The sequence below is a fragment of the Misgurnus anguillicaudatus genome, chromosome 24 (genome assembly GCF_027580225.2).
Source record: "Misgurnus anguillicaudatus chromosome 24, ASM2758022v2, whole genome shotgun sequence".
In the NCBI taxonomy this organism is placed as follows: Eukaryota; Metazoa; Chordata; class Actinopteri; order Cypriniformes; family Cobitidae; genus Misgurnus; species Misgurnus anguillicaudatus.
This window is the reverse complement of record NC_073360.2, coordinates 38,408,014-38,427,266: the sequence shown is the minus strand read 5'-3', so window position 1 is coordinate 38,427,266 and position 19,253 is coordinate 38,408,014. Positions and strand designations below refer to the sequence as shown.

The window sequence follows — 19,253 nt, the reverse complement described above, 5'->3', positions numbered from 1 at the left end:
TCCTCATATGTAGAAATATACACATACAAAAATATATTGACCAAAATATATATCTCACAAATGTATCTTGAGAACAAGAAATAGTGCCACTTTATTGGCTAAAGGGCTATCACAACAGGTATGACAAGTATTCATTTATGTAGGCGTACTTCCATCTTTATCTTAAACGACTCTTTTAAATGCTGAAGTTATCTGTGGGGTCCATTATGTAATTATTAGTCTGTGTTTTTCTGCATGCAAGTCACTGGATAAAAGTGTCTGTAAAAGGCAAATCTATAAGCATTTATGTGCTTAGTAAAACATTTGACACATACAATCACATGATCAAAGGAATTTGGTCCACCTCTGCAGCAGGTAACACATGGCATACCAGAAATGATCATCATTCTGTTTAACTCAACGAAACAGCGTCTTAAACCCAGAGGACACTTATGGTGACAGAAAGCAAATAATGTTGGATTGATCACATAAGGTAAGATTAATCTTGAGGTTAAGAGTCTAAGATGATCTAAAACTATATCTGACACTTTTAAAATGGAAACTATTCAGTCATGTTATTAGTAGACTGCATTTATACTGCACAAAATCAATAACAGTTTCTACTGGATGTTACGTGTCTTGTTTAATGACACAAACGTGTGTATTTGTTAAATATCACTTTTTCGGGTACTGTAGTCCGTGTCTCACAGTTGAACTACATAACCAAAATAGAAAACACCATTAACTAGTAAAACCGGATCCACTGTTTTTCCTCATTCCTGTTTTATTTTAAGAATATGGAGGACACGGTTCAGACTAAAACTGTTCAAATAAATCAAAAATTTGTCTCTAATGAAAGATAACAAAATGAATGAGCAATGAAGAGAAAAGGTGAGACAAATCATTACTGACTATTTAAAATCATAGGTTACTTATAGTAAAACTGTTTACTTTGTGTTGTAGATTACAGTAGATCAAATTCGCCTGAACCCAGCTGTATGTCTAGTAAGAGTAATCCATTGATGAACATAAATCAATTACATGATGAAGATTTGTCTTCTGATCAAAGGTAAATTCTGCGTATCATGTCAACAATTACATTTTACAAATAATGAAATTTTTTTAATCGAATTAAAACGATAAAGATAACTAAAGAGGAACTGTGGTGGTGTTGTTTTATTTAGTTTTCAGAAGAAGAGATCAGATTCACCTGTGCTCAGTGTTTTATCTATAAAGAGTGATAAATCAATGAATATGCCCATTCTTTTAAAACATGGAGATTCTCTACTTGACCAAAGGTAACTCAAACTATTAACTTTTATGTTTGCATGCAGCTTTTCATATCCAATATCCTACAGCAGCACAGACTAAATTGTATTTGTTTTTTAATTAAAGATCAATAAAATTGAACAATCTAGGAAACCACTGAGAGATTATTGTGTTGTTATTTCCAGTTCTGGTGAGAGATTGGAGTCATCTGTACCCAGTGTTTTGTCCTTAAAAAGTAACAAATCAATGAATATGCCAATTCTCCTAAAACATGAATCTCTGCTTGACCAAAGGTATCTCAAACTATTAAATTGCATGCTTGCATTGTGTGCAGCTTTGCATATACATGATGGCACAAACAAAATATCCTTTAAATTAAAGATCAATAAAATTGAACAATCTAGAAAACTGAGAGATGTATTGTGTTAATATTTCCAGTTCTGGTGAGAGATTGGACTCATCTGTACCCAGTGTTTTGTCCTTAAAAAGTAACAAATCTATGAATATGCCAATTCTCCTAAAAAAATGCAGCTTTGCATATCCATGATCATACAGACTAAAATATTGCTTTTATCTTAAAGATGAATGACATTGAACAATCTTGAATAGAAAACTATTAAGAAATGTATTGTGTTGTTATTTCCAGTGCTGGTGAGAAATTGGACTCATCTGTACCAAGTATGCTGTCCTTAAAAAGTAACAAATCAATGAATATGCCAATTCTCTTAAAACATGGATCTCTGCTTGACCAAAGGTAACTAAAAACAACTTGATGTTTCAATGTAGCTTATACCTGTGATGGTTTTGGCACATAAATAAACTTTTATTTAATATAACTTCATATTTTTTGGTTATATTTTCCAGTTCAAATGAGAAAAGGGACTTATATGGGCCTAGAGACAACACTGCTGAAACGAATCTACTAAACCAGAGGTATCTTATCGCAACAGTAACTGTTGTTACCAAGTACCAAGTACAAAGCTCTTTCGTTCTCTTTTCTCAGATGAAAAAAATAATAGCTGTGTCACAGTGCAGAATGAATTTAAATAGTGATTTTGCATCTTATTTTTTATTTGTACATTGGAAGTAACAGAAAGAAATAAGTCTGATCTAATTTTATTAAAAAAGTTGATTAGTGTTCTCACTGAAACCTTTTAGGGAACCCAAGACTTAGGTTCATCTAATTCATTATAGTTTAAGTAGAATAAAAATGTTTTTTTTCCTAGACACAACCCAACATCATTTGAAGAAAACAACAAAAGATTAAAATCACACATTAAAATAAGGTACCAGTGTGTTTCTGAAGGATTAGCAAAGCATGGAAACCCAACACTACTGAATGAGATCTACACAGAGCTCTACATCACAGAGAGTGAAAGTGGAGAGATCAGTAATGAACATGAGGTGAGACAGATTGAGACACAATCCAGAAGAACAACAACAGAGGAGACACCAATCAAATGTAATGACATCTTTAAACCTTTACCTGAACAAGACAAACACATCAGAAGTGTGATGACAAAGGGAGTCGCTGGCATTGGAAAAACAGTCTCTGTACAGAAGTTCATTCTGGACTGGGCTGAAGAGAAAGAGAATCAGGACGTCCACCTCATATTTCCACTTCCTTTCAGAGAGATCAATTTGATGAAGGACAAAACACTCAGTCTTTTAGATCTTCTTCATCTTTTCTTCCCAGAGACAAAAGAAATGGAAATCTTCAGTGATGAATATAAAGTGTTGTTCATCTTTGATGGTTTGGATGAGTGTCGTCTGTCTCTGGATTTTCACAGCAGTGTGAGGTTGTGTGATGTAAATGAATCAACCTCAGTGGACGTGATGCTGACAAACCTCATCAAGGGGAATCTGTTTCCCTCTTCTCTCATCTGGATCACCTCCAGACCAGCAGCAGCTGATCTCATCCCCTCTGAGTGTGTTGATCGAGTCACAGAGGTACGAGGCTTCAGTGATCCACAGAAGGAGGAATACTTCAGGAAGAGAATCAGTGATGAGAGTCTGTCTGATCAAATCATCTCACACCTGAAGTCATCCAGGAGTCTCTACATCATGTGTCACATCCCAGTCTTCTGCTGGATTTCAGTCACTGTTCTAGAGAGAATATTGAGTGAAGCAGAGAGTCAAGAGATCCCCAAGACTCTCACTCAAATGTACACACACTTCCTGATGGCACAAATTAGCATCAAACGCGAGAAGTATTCTCAGCAAGATGACACAGACAAAGAAATGATCTTCAAACTGTGTAAACTGGCTTTTGAGCAGCTTATGAAAGGCAATCTGATCTTCTATGATGAAGACTTGAGAGAGTGTGACATTGATGTAGCAGAAGCATCAGTGTACTCAGGATTTCTTTCTCAGAAGAAATCCAAAGACAACTAGCCTCTGGAAAACTAAATGCACAATGCATGACCATTGAACTCTGGTTAGCTTTGCTGTATTTTCTAAAGACATTAAATGAAAAGTTTGATGAGTTTGACTTTCGTAAATATGGAGGATCTGAAGAATTCCTTCGTTGGCTGCATCCAGTGATCAAGTTGTTTACAAAGGCTAAGTAAACACTCTTTATATTTTATTATAAGTAAAAAATATATATGTAAGAACACTCAGTTTATACAGTCTAATTGTTCTGTTAGGTTACAGGGCTGTAATATCACAATGAATGGCTGTGCATTGCTGTCCTCTGTTTTAACGTCACTGTCCAATGTGAGAGAGCTGGACCTGAGCATCAACAACATACAGGACTCAGGAGTGGAGATGCTCTGTTTTGGATTACTAAAATCAAGCAACACTCAACGGGTGTAAGCTTCAAAACAGTATGAAGCTAAAATATGGAAAATTATTTTACAGACAGTACTAAGCCAGAATAATCCCTCTATCGCTAACAGTATTGCTGTAATGTGTGTTTGCTAATGTTTAGTGCTAAGTTGAGGATAATGTATAGGCATAAGTTGTTATTGCAGAAGTAACACCCAACAGTATGACCTGACGTTAAGCGGAGGGTCTTGTATCACACTAAAGGGGCTTATTTTGCAATAACTGTATATTAATGTCTGTATATTATCCCACTTAGTACACGGCTATTTACCTCATAAGTAATTTCAATTAAATTTTTTAATTTTATTTATATAGCGCTTTTCACAATTGGTAATTGTTTCAAAGCAGCTTTACATTAATAGAAGCAGGGGAAAACACAGAAAATCGACAGACAATATAAGTAGCAAAATATAGCGGCTATGAATAAACTTTACAAGCGAGCGTATTTATAATGTAACCTATAGAAGAGGGTGCTAAGTTAAGCCAATGTCGGCTGACTCCCCGGGGTTAGAAAACCGACTAGGAGAAAAACTTCCCGACTTTTTTTAAGCCTAGGAGGGAAAAAACCCTTGGAAGATCGACGGTATATATATATATATATTCATATGGGATGTAAAAGGTAAGTAAAATAAAGAACATTAAATATTGATTTGAAATTGGTGCTAATTTTGATCGAAACAGAATCAAGCATTTAATAGTGCCGTGTAATAAAGGCTGATGCCGTTAACCGCTGCGCCTGACCTGCACAGATTTTCAATTTACAGTATATTTATATTTCATTGAGTACCTACTTTACAAATTACAGTTTTTAATAGTTTGCCTCTTACCCCAGGAAGCTAGAAATGTTGGCCTCGAGGCATAACTTGGATTATGTACATGGACATCATAAAAATCGATTTGATGAGTTTCATTTTAAACATGCAACGTCTGGACTGCAGGACACAGAGTGCAGCCTGGAATCTCTAAAGTACGTACTTTCTCTGAATCCTGCTTAAATGTTTTTAGTTGGAAAATTTGACTTGAGACCTTAGCCCACAAAAACTGTAAAAAATGAACTATAAAAGCTTTTTGTCATTTGGCTTTAGACTGAAGAAGTGTGGAGTAACAGAAGATGGCTGTGTTCAGCTCAGCTCAGCTCTGAGATCAAACCCATCACATCTGAGAGAACTGGACCTGAGCTGGAATCACGTTGGAGATTCTGGAGTCAAACATCTCTGTGATGTTCTGGAGAAAACCGAGTGTGCGCTACAAATACTGAAGTGAGTTCAATTAAATGTCATCTTACACAAAATAATGATGGATTTATTTTACGTCAACTGAATAGAGAAAACCATGTCTAAGAATGATGCATTTAGCAGAGGAAGTGCCCTATGATTTCCACGATGCAAAAAACATGGACAGAATCACAGAATCGAGACATGAAAACGGAATAGTGTGGGATTTCACGAAATTTGGCAAATTTTTTATACGTTATTTTTTAAAAGCCATTATAACTTATTTGCGAATATCGGTTTGTTGCTGCTGTATTCTTAACCAGCAAATAAAACGATATAAATGTGTGAAAACATTTCACTATTTACATTGCAGGATGCGAGACGATCACGTGATTGCACAACGTCAACTGAATAGAGAAAACCATGTCAAAGAGACAGTCTGAGATCACAAATTAAAAAAAAACGGAGAAAATCTAATTTAAGACCCTCCTCACATACAGTGAGTTAAAATGCAGTTAAAATCAAGCAGTTTTAATCTCAATTTTTATTTGTACTGTTCACTAAATTTGACAGCACTTTGTCTGACAAAAAGATTCAATGTTGGATTTTAATATAAAATTCTGTAAGCATACCCGAATGTTAAAACACTACCAAATGGCGCTTTTCAATTGCATAGTACCCCACGGTTTAGTTTAGTTTGGGTCGGGTCAGCTGACCTCACTTTGGCGTGGTTAGCTTTTCCATCGCATTGGGAGGGATTTTAGGTGTGTCGTTATAGTTGCGCTGCCTACAGCTGTAACATCATACAAGTGAGAGGAGAGCGTCATTGTACATTCCCATACATTTATTTATTTCTCAGTCCGCCACAAAATTAAAATTGTCCACAACAAATAGATGTTTGCACATCGTGTTTATCACTACCTCTGTATCACATGACAGTTTCTGTTCAAACACCTGTGGCGTCAGCCGACGGCGCTCCGCTGAGCCTGATTGAAGTTGCATTTAAGCATTTAATGCGGACGTGCTCGTCGCGAATATTCCGCCACAAACTGCAAGTCTGGAAAAAACTGTTATGGTGTCCCTGATTCTCAACATGTGGATGTTTTTCATCGTTAAAAGGGAGTTTGGGAACTTATAGCAGAGCACAGATGACAACATGTTTGCTTGAGACAGCGCAAGCTAGCACTAAAGGTAAAGCTAACATTATAGCGATGACGCTGGTAGTGACGTTTCTTTCAGACCAATCAGTGATCTACAGTGTTTTCGCGTCATTTTTGGTATCAGCTCGGGTCGCTTGGAACCCCAACCGAGGTGGTACGAAAAAAGTATCGGGTACCACGTACTGCACATAATGGAAAAGCTCCCAAAAGTAAGCTGACCTGACCCAAACTAAACCAAACCGTGGGGTACTATGCAATGGAAAAGCGCCAAAAATGTACTTTTGAATGCAAACCATTAATAAACTTTTGTTGAATTGTATAATAAGTTTAATCATTTTGATAAATTAAATTTATCATTTACAAAATCCAGAAAAAACTGAACAAAATGGAATTCAAAAAAATTAAAATGGAAAAACGTAATTTTAGAAAAAATTAAACGAAATTTGTGAAAAAAATAAAACATATTTCATAGTGCCCTACAGATGCTTTTATCCAAAGTGGCTTAAAAACGTGAAAGCAACAAAGGGATTCATCACAACAGTGCTCTGATACAACTTTTCAACAACGATCGTTAGATAACAGACCTACTGTACACTGAATGCACAAAATCCATGATAATAAAATAGAAAGATTACAAACTTACCATTTTCTCTCAGGTTGAATAAATGTGGAATCACAGCTGAAGGTTGTGCTGCTTTGGCTTCAGCTCTGAGATCAAATACCTCCAGTCTGATAGAGCTGGATCTGTCAGAGAATAATCTTGGAGATTCAGGAGTGAAGTTGCTCTCAAGCGGACTGAAGAATCCTCAATGTAAACTGAAGATATTGAGGTAAAGGAAGTGTTTTTTTTTAGCAAATAATCGCCACAAATGTTTTTGGTCTGTAAACTGGTGAAAAATCCTACCTTTGTGGTGGTCTAAAAGATCTCAGGGATCATTTTAATAATTAGGTATATTTAGCAAAAACATACATGTTTAAATTACCTATCATGCTGTCTTCTCTTCAGGTTGTCCAGTTGCAGCGTTACAATGGATGGCATCACCGATTTAGCTGACGCTTTGAACTCAAACCCTTTACACCTGACAGAGCTCAACCTGCAAGAAAATCATCTGTCAGACATTAATGTTTTCACTACGATACATATCAAAGTTATCACATAAACAAAAGAAACAATATAGAATACTGTAAAATACACGTGTATGTTAGATTTTTAATTTTAAGGCTGTTGACAAGCCATCAATATTTTGTTATATCTTTGTTTTTTGTACTGAACTATGACGTCACACAAAAGTTTGCATAATAAACTGATTTAACTTATTGGTTGGTCTATTTTTACCCAGTTAGTCAGCCGATTCAGAAACTGAGTATGCTAGTATGTAAAGTGTTTACTTGATCTAGCAGAACAGTGTTCAAATACCTTCATCTGAACAACAAAACAAACTAAACATTTTAACGGTTTCTTTAAAAAATGAGATATGGAAGCATACAACAGTTAATGAACTTCTCTTAAATCATTATCATCCCCTCCTCATGGAAGACTAAATAAACACTTTATCCTGAAAATTGAACAGTATACCACCCTATAATCTTTTACATTTTATTTTATGAACTACGAAAGATCATACAGTAAAAAGATGTCATTATAAATGCACCTAAAGAGCAGGTGTCACGCTCTCAAACATCTCTGAGGTAAAAACACATCGCGTGACTTTTGACTTAGAGACTTCATGTTCGACGGTAACACACACTACAAAAACTACATATCGACTAATTCATCAAAAATACATAAAATATAATCAAGACAACAAATATTTTAATATACCGTTAACAGTCTTCAGCGTCTTGACTTGCTGAGATCCAGCGGTTTACGTCCAGGGTTGCCAGGTCTGTGTGATAAAACCAGGCCAAAGAGTCAAACTCAAAACTAGCCCAAAACTATTCCAATTACGCTGGCCTATCAAAAACACCAAAAGACTAAAAAATGCCAATCCCAATTCTACAATACATATTTTACTGTCACTGTACAGTGTATGCTGTATAATGTATTACAACCAAATAACTGTAGCCTATAGAAGTAATTAACATGCACAGTCTGTTAAAAAAATGCCATGGAGGTTTGACAGCTGATGAAAAAATACTTTTTCTTCAATCCGCGGAAAATCAACTTGTATGATAAAACTTTTTACCTTTTTTTATTATCCAGACATACGGAAAACCCACAGGGAAACGTGAACAGGGCAACCCTGTTTGCGTCACCAACTTATTGTGAAACAGCGCCACTAACGGCCAAAAAATTCAGTACAATAATATATTTACACATTTATTTAATAAATATAAAATTATTTATTTATTTATGCATTTAGAACTATTCATAAATATAGTTATACATATACAAAACATATTCACAATAAATAAATACATTTAAACATATCCTGAGAAGAAATAGTGGCTGCAGATGGCTAATTACAACAGGCATTGCAAATTATAAATGAACATACTTTCATTTTAATCGAAAATGTCTTTAAAGCTGGCATTTGTGGGTTGCATTATATAAACAGGCTGTGTTTTTGATGCATCATGCCACAGTCTACAGATCTTTAATGATAAGTTTGTTGGTTTCTCACTTCCTCATTTTAAAGTCAGTTTTCATTGGCTTGTGTACAATTAAACAATGACACATTATACAGTCATGATCATAATCAGAGGACTTTGCTCCGCCTCAGCAACAGGTAACACATGTCATACCAGAAATCCTCATCATTCTGTTTAAATCAACGAGACAGCGAGTCAAACACAAAGGACACTTATGGCACAATTGCACAAACAGAGAGAAAGTAATGTTTGATCACATAAGGTAAGATGAATCTTAATCCAGAGGCCTTGGTTATATTAGGACATTTTTACAAACATGTCTTAGAAAAAAACAATACTGGTGTCGAGACACAACAATGGCACTGATATATGTTAAGATATGTCAGTGCAAGATGTTTTTAAATTAATGCAGCTCAAACATGCATTTTAGCCTAGGATTAGAATAAGTTTAAGAGACAGATCTGTCATGTTATGTGCAGAAATGCATTTGTATTATTAAATGACATGATCAGAGTTTTCACTGAATGTTATGAGTCTTGTTTTATTATTAAAAACTGGTAGATTTATTTTTAGTTTTACTCTGTCTGGTACTGTACTCAGTTTCTCACAGTCTTTCAAAGGCAGTTGAACTACATAACCAAAACAGAAAACCCCCTAAACTAGTTAAACCGGTTACTGAAGGCAACTGTTTAGAGGAAATTTAATGTTTGTCTTCCTTGTTCCTGTTTTACTATTTTTAGATTATGGAGGACACATTGACTTCAATATAAATCTGTAAAAAAAAATCAAACACTATGCCTCTAATGAGTGATTATAAAAATCCTACCAATGAAGAGAAAAGGTGAGACAAATAGTTATTACAAGCATTAAAAATTATTAGTACTTCTAGTGAAACAATGATCCTTGAACCCAACTTTTGTGTCTATTAATAATGATCCATTCATGAATACAATTCAGGGTAAATGTAGCATGTAAAAGATTACATTTTATTGATAATTGTGTTTTTAGTTTTGAGCAGAAGAGATCAGATTAACCTGTGTTCAGTGTTTTATCTATGAAGAGTGTTAAATCAATGAATATGCCTACTCACTTACAAAATGGAGATCATCAGCTTGACCGAGGGTAACTAAAACTACAATACACTTCCATGTTTGTATATTTATGCATGTAAATTAAGGGTTTGATCCTGTAGTGCACTAAAATCCAGGCTAAAATAAATGTAATTTGCTTCTGAATTTAAAAATAATGAAACAGAACAAATGTAAGACTTTTCGTCGTCTTCAGTTCTAGTGAGAGATCGGACTCATCTGTACCCAGTATGGTGTCCTTAAAAAGTGAGAAATCAATGAATATGCCAATTCACTTAAAAAATGGAGATTCTCTGCTTGACCAACGGTAACTCAAACTACTTTTATGTTTCGATGTAGCTATAAGCATAACTGTGATGGTTTTGATATTTAGTGTCAAAAACTAAAATAACTTAAATTTATTTTTAAAGATTAGTGAAACAAATTATTTTCATTACTAAAATCATGAATTTTCCCCAGTACTAGTAACAGATCGGAATCGTCTGTACCCAGTATGGTGTCCTTAAAAAGTGACAAATCAATGAATATGCCAATTCACCTAAAAAATGGAGATTTTCTGCTTGACCGAAGGTAACCCGGACTGCTTTAATGCTTCATTCTAAGCATAACTGTGATCTAGCGTCAAAGACTAACTTAAATTTGTATCTAAAGATATGTGAAACAAATTGTTTTCATTACCAAAATGTAATCTACTGGATTTATTAAGAGACTGACTGACTGTGTTATCTTTTTCAGTTCTGGTGAGAGATCGGACTCATCTGTACCCAGTATGGTGTCTTTAAAAAGTGAGAAATCAATGAACATTCCAATTCACTTAGATAGAGAGCCTTTGTCTGGACAAGAGTGAGTCATTTTTGTTGTTGTTTTAATGTATTTATAACAGTGATGGTTATGTTCTTGTAGTGTGAAATACCAAAATAACTTATTTTAAAACAATCATTTGTTTAAAAAAAAATATGGAACAAACTGTTTAACTAGAATTACTAAAACGAAAGGTACATTCAACTTTTCTATATAGTTTGTATGTTGCGGTTGATAGTTTTGACATCGCAATAAATAACAGAACATAAATAAACTATATAAATATAATAAATTATATAAATTAATACACTTTTTTGTAACAATATCTTCCTGTTGTCTTTTACAGCTCAAAAAAGAAACAGAACTTAACTGCTCCCAAAGTTCTGTTCATCAAACATAAATATTACTGGAGTACTGACACTAATCAATCACATCAGAGGTATCGTTTCACAACTGATCTGTTTATTTACAATGATATGATCTTTAGATTAAGACTAAGATTAAGTTAGGTGTGTGTTTTACAGAAAAATAATCCACACCCATAGAACATTTCTCAAACAATCAGAATAAAGCATTTTACAGCGCCGCGGTATAATCTGATTTAAGTGTTGATAATTTTTCTGTAAAAAACACACCTGAACTGTCAAATGTCTTAAAATAACCACCAGAACGTTTGTGGTAACTTGACTATAAATGACTCTGGTCTTCCACTTCGCGTCATGCCACAGTACCAACCTTGGTGTGCATTATTTTCTAATACTTCAACGGTTTAAAAAAGTATTTCTTTCCTAGACACAATCGACCATCATTTGAAGAAATCCAACAAAGATTAAAATCACATTTTAAAAAGAATTACCAGTGGGTTTCTGAGGGACTGGCGAAGCAGGGAAACCCAACACTGCTGAATAAGATCTACACAGAGCTGTACATCACACAGAGTGAAAGTGGAGAAATCAGTAATGAACATGAGGTGAGACAGATTGACATACAGTCCAGGAGACCAACAACAGAGGAGACACCAATCAAATGTAATGACATCTTTAAACCTTTACCTGAACAACACAAACACATCAGAAGTGTGCTGACAAAGGGAGTCGCTGGCATTGGAAAAACAGTCTCTGTACAGAAGTTCATTCTGGACTGGGCTGAAGAGAAAGAGAATCAGGACGTCCACCTCATATTTCCACTTCCTTTCAGAGAGATCAATTTGATGAAGGACAAAACACTCAGTCTTTTAGATCTTCTTCATCTTTTCTTCCCAGAGACAAAAGAAATGGAAATCTTCAGTGATGAATATAAAGTGTTGTTCATCTTTGATGGTTTGGATGAGTGTCGTCTGTCTCTGGATTTTCACAGCAGTGTGAGGTTGTGTGATGTAAGTGAATCAACCTCAGTGGACGTGATGCTGATAAACCTCATCAAGGGGAATCTGTTTCCCTCTTCTCTCATCTGGATCACCTCCAGACCAGCAGCAGCTGATCTCATCCCCTCTGAGTGTGTTGATCGAGTCACAGAGGTACGAGGCTTCAGTGATCCACAGAAGGAGGAATACTTCAGGAAGAGAATCAGTGATGAGAGTCTGTCTGATCAAATCATCTCACACCTGAAGTCATCCAGGAGTCTCTACATCATGTGTCACATCCCAGTCTTCTGCTGGATTTCAGTCACTGTTCTAGAGAAAATATTGAGGGAAGCAGAGAGTCTAGAGATCCCCAAGACTCTTACTCAAATGTACACACACTTCCTGATGGCACAAATTAGCATCAAACGTAAGAAGTATTCTCAGCAAGATGACACGGACAAAGTCATGATCTTCAAACTTGGAAAACTGGCTTTTGAGCATCTTATGAAAGGCAATCTGATCTTCTATGATGAAGACTTGAGAGAGTGTGGCATTGATGTATCAGAAGCATCAGTGTACTCAGGATTGTGTACTCAGATCTTCAGAGAGGAGTTTGGTTTGTATCAGGGAAAAGTTTACTGCTTTGTTCATCTGACTATTCAAGAACATCTAGCAGCTCTATATGTGTACCTCTCGTTTATAAACAACAACATGAATGTTTTTAATAAAAAATCTGAAAATCCATTGACAATGTTTAGTTTACACAAGTGTGCGATTGATAAAGCCTTACAAAGTAACAGTGGACATCTAGACCTTCTGCTTCGCTTCCTCATGGGATTTTCAATAGAGTCAAATCACAACCTTCTAAAGGGGCCTTTGGTGAAAAGAAGACATGACTTCCAGGACAGAGAGAAAACTATTAAGCATCTCAAAGATAAGATTTGTGAGATGAGCAAAGTTTGTACAAAGCAATGTTTGATTCTTTTCCACTGTCTAAATGAACTCAATGATCGTTCTTTAGTAGAAGAAATCCAAAGATACCTGACCTCTGATAAACTAAACACTAAAGACATGCCTACTGAACTCTGGGCAGCTCTGGTGTTTATTTTATTGACATCAGATGAAAAGTTTGAAGAGTTTGATCTTAGTAAATATGGAAGATCAGATCACGTCCTTCAATATTTGAGTCCAGTGATCAATGTGTCTACAAAGGCCCAGTGAGAACTCTACATATTCTATTAAGTGTGCATACATATTATTAAACTACAACATGTCCGAGAAACATACATGTTTATATTTATTCTGTTAGGTTACAGAACTGTAACATCACAGTGTATGGCTGTGCACGGTTGAGTTTTGTTCTTACGGCATTATCCAATGTGAGAGAGCTGGACCTGAGCCACAACAACATACAGGATCCAGGAGTGGAGATGCTCTGTGTCGGTTTACTGAAATCACGCCACACACCATTACTGTAAGCTTTAAATGAGTGTAAAGCTAAAATATAAAACATTATTATACAATTTATACTGTGTTTCCCAGATGAAGTGATTTTAATGAAATGCCTCTCACCTCAGGATGGCCTCAATGTGTGATTCAGAAAATGTAAATGATCAAAACAGTACTGATGCTTATTTAAAACTTGCTACTGCTGGACTACAGGACACACAGTGCGGGCTGGAATCTCTGAAGTAAGTTTTCTCTCTAGACCTACGTTCATACTACAAACCTACAGTAATATTCAACTCGAATGTACAGTGGCAAAAAATAGTATGTGACTTTTTGAAATGTCATGGTTTTCTAAAAAAAAATTGTCAGAAAATGTGACCTGATCTTCACCTAAGTCAAGGGTATTGACAAACATAATGTGTCTAAAAATAATAACACAAAAAATTCAGATCTTTCATGTCTTTATTGAACACACTCTGTCATATTCTTTGGACGCCTTATGTGTTTGGCCCTCTTTAAGTAAATCCATATGATCTCTATTGGGTTGAAGTCTGGGCTCTGACTTGGCCTCTCCAAAAGGCAGATTTAGTTTTTCTGAAGCCATTCTGTTGTTGACTTGCTATGGTGTTTTGGGTCGTTGTCCTGTTGCATCACCCACCTTCTCCCAGTTTCAGCTGACATACAGACATTCTCACATTATCCTGAAGAATTGTCTGATATACTTGGGAATTCATCTTCCCCTCAATGATTGCAAAACGGCCAGGCCGTGATGCAGCAAAGCAGGCCCAAATCATGATGTTTCCTCCACCTTACTTTACAGTTGGGATGATGTTTTCATGATAATATGCCGTGCCCTTTCTAAGCCAGATGTCGCGCTGTGTGTTTATCCCAAATAGTTCAATCTTAGTTTCATCAGTCCTCAAAACATTTTGCTAATACCGCTGTGGAGGGTCAATGTGCTCTTTTGAAAACTTCAGGCAAACTGCAGCATCTTTCTTTTTAGTAAGCAGTGGCTTCCTTTCTGGTGTCCTGCCGTGGATACTCTGCTTGTTCAGTGTTTTATGTATTGTGGACTCATGAACAGAGATGTTAGCAAGTTCCAAAGATGCCTTCAAATCTTTGGCTGTCACTCGGGGTTGTTTCTTTACCTCATTGAGTCTTCGTTGTGCTTTTGTTGTCATTTCCACTGGGCGCCCACTTCTTGGTAGAGTAGCAACAGTCCCAAAGCGTCTCCATTCGTAGATTGTTGCCTGTACTGTAGACTGGTGAAAGTCATTGAAATAACTTGGTAACCCTTGTCAGCTTTATGTAAAGCATCAAGTCTTGATCATAGTTCCTCCCAAAAGCTCTTTTTGGGGAGGCATTGCTCACAAAAGTGTGTTGATGTGCAGAGCAAACTCCAAAAGTTTGAGGGTTTTTATCAGTCAAAGTAGCTGTAGTCCACACCTCCAAACGTATTATCTTAACCATACTCCAGGTTTGTCTAAAACCTGATTCCAATTAGGCGGCAGTGGCCTAGTGGTTCATGTAGGTTGTCTACAAATCTTAAGGTTGGTGGTTTAATCCCCGGCTCCACCAGACCAAGTGTCGAGGTGTCCTAGAGCAAGACACCTAACCCCAGCTGCTCCCGACGAGCTGGCTGGGGCCTTGCATGGCTGACACTGCTGTTGGTGTATGAATGTGTGGGTGAATGGGAGGCTAATTGTAAAGCGCTTTGGATGGCCATAGGTCTGTTAAAAGCGCAATATAAATGCAGTCCATTCACCAATTAGCTTTTTTGAGCTCATTAACTCAAGGATTTACATACTTTTTTGGTTGTTCTCAATAAAGACATGAAAGATCAGATTTTTTTGTGTGTAATTATTAAGACACAAGTAATGCACAGAAGTAATGTTTATAGTGAGGGATGTTTGTTAAAACTAGTTATATTTCATAATTAAACTATAGCTAGTCCTAGGTAAAAGGGACATTCCAGTTTTTTTAAAAAATATGCTCATTTTCCAGCTCCCATAGAGTTAAACATTTGATTTTTACCGTTTTGGAATTCATTCAGCTGATCTCCGGGTCTGGCGCTAGCACTTTTAGCATAGCTTAGCACAATCAATTAAATCTGATTAGACCATTAGCATCGTGCTAAAAAATAATGTAGTTACATCGTGTACTAAGACAGACGGAAAATTAAAAGTTGCGATTTTTTTTAGCCATATCTGCCTAGAAATTCTCAACTTAAAATGTTTCCGTCTGTCTTAGTCTTAGTACACAATGTAACTACAGAAGAGTCAAGTTTTAAATTACAGATGGGACACCCTACAGACTCGTAGACTAAGCGAGCATGCGCAATTTAAAGCCACTAGACCGAAAGTTCACATCAAGTGTGCCATTTGGGACATGGCCTCTTAAACAGTTTTTTTACTAAACTCCGCCCACAGGAATACATCAGTCGCGACTCGCCAGCTAAGCTAACAACAAGCTAACTTGCTGTCGAATCACAACACACTAAACAAACTAGTCAGAACTCGATACGTATTTCTGAAGGAGGGACTTCATTGAACAAGGAAGACATCAGCCCGTTTTTAGGACAGTAAAAACAGCAGTATACAGATAAGTAAATTGTGTGAAAAATACCGCATTTTTACACGTGAAATATGAACACATGTTGTATAGCACACTGTTAACACAATCAAAGCTTCAAAAACACAGAAAGAACGGGACCTTTAAAAACATCAAGGATGCAATAACTTTGACTGCCAAACATTTAATAGCTGAAAACTCCAACTCAAGTCCTTATCCCAAAAAAGCTTTTACCTTAAGTCTACAGATGTATTTTGTTTGTTGGCTTTAGACTGAAGAAGTGTGGAGTAACAGAAGATGGCTGTGTTCAGCTCAGCTCAGCTCTGAGATCAAACCCATCACATCTGAGAGAACTGGACCTGAGCTGGAATCACGTTGGAGATTCTGGAGTCAAACATCTCTGTGATGTTCTGGAGAAAACTGAGTGTGCGCTACAAATACTGAAGTGAGTTCAATTCGTGTTACATGAGATAACACATGCACAGTGTGCATTTATGCAATAAGCAGACATTTTATCTTACTTGACTTGCAAATGTGATGAAAACAATGGAGCGAATCCTATAGTACGATACAAGAACATGAGAAATGCTCTAGACATACAATAATAAAACATAACATTTATAAAATGTACAATTTTCTCTCAGTTTGAATAAATGTGGAATCACAGCTGAAGGTTGTGCTGCTTTGGCTTCAGCTTTGAGATCAAATACCTCCGGTCTGATCGAGCTGGATCTGTCGGACAATAATCTTGGAGATTCAGGAGTGAAGCTGATCTCAGATGGATTAAAGAATCCTCATTGTAAACTGAAGATACTGAGGTAAAAGACTCTTAGCGCTACTTAACAAAACAATGTACATTTTTAATTGGCCCACTGTCCAATTCTTGCGCACTGCCTTTTCTTCAGGTTGTCCAATTGCAGTGTTACAAAGAACGGTGTCGCTGCTTTGGCTGAAGCTTTGAATTCAAACCCTTCACACCTGACAGAGCTCGACATAAGGGGGAATCACCTGAAAGTGTCAGACATTCATATTTTTTCCATGATACAGGACAAAGTCCACATATAAACATCATCATATAAACAACGCTGGATTTGCTTATCATGCAAAGCTAAAAGATGAAGTGTGGTCAAAGCAATAAAACATCCCGGTCACGAGTCGGGATCGCAGGCGTTAAAGGGACACACCAGTTTTTTTTAAATATAATTTTCCAGCTCCCCTAGAGTTAAACATTTGATTTTACCGTTTCAGAATCCATTCAGCTGATCTCCGGGTCTGGCGTTACCACTTTTAGCATAGCTTGGCATAATCCATTGAGTCTGATTAGACCTTTAAACTTACATGCAATGTTATTGTCAGATTTGACATTTAAAGCCTGTTAACAAACGGTATATTGTTTTTGTACAAAGTCACTTAATTTTATGTTTCAAATAGTTGTAAATACAATAAAACAGTAATAAAAAACTGTATCTTATTTGTAACTGGTCATTTTGTTAAGCTATTAGTCAGCAGATCCTTTCTGAACACTAGAGATGTGATGATGGTTACATAAATGTGCGTAAAGTACTTTAAGTACTTGATCTAGCAAAACAATGCCCCCCAAAAAACCTTAAGGTATTCATTTGAAACGTATCAAACTAAACAAACGCAAAAGGCTTTTGCCTTTGATGTGAGATACACACAAAGGTAAATTCCTCTTAAATCATTTATGCTCATGGCACATCACCTTGAATTTTGTCATCATCCTCTCGTATCTGCTTTGAGAAAACCACCTCAAGGGAGACAAAAAAAGACCCGACTTTTATCCTGAACATGAGCACAAAACCACACTTTAATCTTTTCCATTTTATTTTATCAACTAGATACAAAAGATCATAAATAGAGGTCATAAGTTAGAAGCACCTAAAGAGAAAAAGCAGACGGCGTGACTCCTAAATCAGTTTTTAAATGTGCTGCTGAGTTACATCGTGTTATTGTGACAATTACATACATCTTTTGTGCATATGAAGAAAAAGAAAATGCAAAAAATTACCTGTACATGGAAATGACCGCTGGTATTATGTACATGATAAAAAACTTATTAAAAACCATTGTATGTACATACAAAATTCTGAATTATCTACAGTGTACTTTTGATGTGTTACTGAAATGTTGCTATGATTTATCCAGACAGGCATCGGATCAAATGATTTCTTTTGCTACCTTAAAACACAAAAACTGTATACACAGAACATGAGTAACATAAGACTACATCTTACCTTGATTTATTTTCTCATTTCCATTATTTTTAAAGAAAATAAAGCAATACAATTTCCATTCAGCCATATCTCTGAATCACTGCTCCATCTGGCCTTTATAAAACAAACACACCATCCAAAAGGTCTGGTAATTTCATATGAAATCTCCCCAGGCAAATGATCCATTTAAATATAATGTTCATGGGGATCTGATCCACGGGGAACGTTTTCCTTCATCCTGAGGACAAACACGTCATACTCTTACAGAGAGAACGACTCCCGAAGTCATGTTCCTCCTGTCAAACGCACTCCTTCATTGTCTCCAGAAACATCTCCTCCACATTTTCAGACCAGTTCAAAAATCCTCAGACATCAAGAGGAAAACCAGCACGGAAAATGATTCCTCACGAGGTCCAGACAAAGTGCAGTTTGACTCGTTCATTTTTAACTTTATATTCCAATAAAGTGCAGAAGTGATGTGAAATAATCCATCCCTCTTCAAGTTCATATCGACCTGGACTGTGTCCTGAATTACACAGGAATCTTCTTATCTTGTGTTTGATGCAATCCAGACAATAAATCCTGGACACTGCTTAAAATCTTTCTCTGATGTGCAGTGCACGAGACTCCCATGTTGGCCAGATCCCTAAAATGTAGCAATAATGGATTTATTTAGTCTCGGTAAGACGTGTTATTGGATGAGTACTGGATGTGTGTTTTGATAC

General features: G+C 36.2%; 3 protein-coding genes and 1 long non-coding RNA gene across 5 annotated transcripts in view; 3 read left to right on the top strand and 1 right to left on the bottom strand.

Moving 5' to 3' along the window:
- The first annotated feature begins 1,961 nt into the window (after positions 1-1,961).
- On the top strand, positions 1,962-18,409 carry LOC129438622 (NACHT, LRR and PYD domains-containing protein 3). The gene is made up of 9 exons (XM_073863399.1): positions 1,962-2,002; positions 2,113-2,221; positions 2,452-3,599; positions 12,313-13,491; positions 13,584-13,748; positions 13,852-13,965; positions 16,566-16,739; positions 16,939-17,112; positions 17,200-18,409. The coding sequence occupies exons 1-9, from the start codon at positions 1,962-1,964 to the stop codon at positions 17,357-17,359; spliced, it is 3,264 nt and encodes a 1,087-aa protein (XP_073719500.1). The 3' UTR covers positions 17,360-18,409.
- Positions 3,617-7,724, top strand: LOC141361500 (uncharacterized). Its single transcript, XM_073862961.1, has 6 exons — positions 3,617-3,814; positions 3,897-4,061; positions 4,910-5,044; positions 5,163-5,336; positions 7,108-7,281; positions 7,458-7,724. The coding sequence occupies exons 1-6, from the start codon at positions 3,669-3,671 to the stop codon at positions 7,609-7,611; spliced, it is 948 nt and encodes a 315-aa protein (XP_073719062.1). The 5' UTR covers positions 3,617-3,668; the 3' UTR covers positions 7,612-7,724.
- LOC141361505 (uncharacterized) lies at positions 9,094-10,701 on the top strand. The gene is made up of 5 exons (XR_012367613.1): positions 9,094-9,305; positions 9,784-9,884; positions 10,052-10,165; positions 10,328-10,438; positions 10,591-10,701. It is a non-coding gene; the product is annotated as an uncharacterized lncRNA (long non-coding RNA).
- The window catches only part of epha4l (eph receptor A4, like), a 49,271-nt gene continuing 48,139 nt past the window's right edge, over positions 18,122-19,253 (bottom strand). For both annotated transcript variants that reach the window (XM_073862955.1, XM_073862954.1), the window contains exon 17: positions 18,122-19,174. In XM_073862955.1, the coding sequence (XP_073719056.1) occupies positions 19,060-19,174 (115 nt within the window). In that variant the 3' untranslated portion in view covers positions 18,122-19,059. The remainder of the gene's footprint in view (positions 19,175-19,253) is intronic.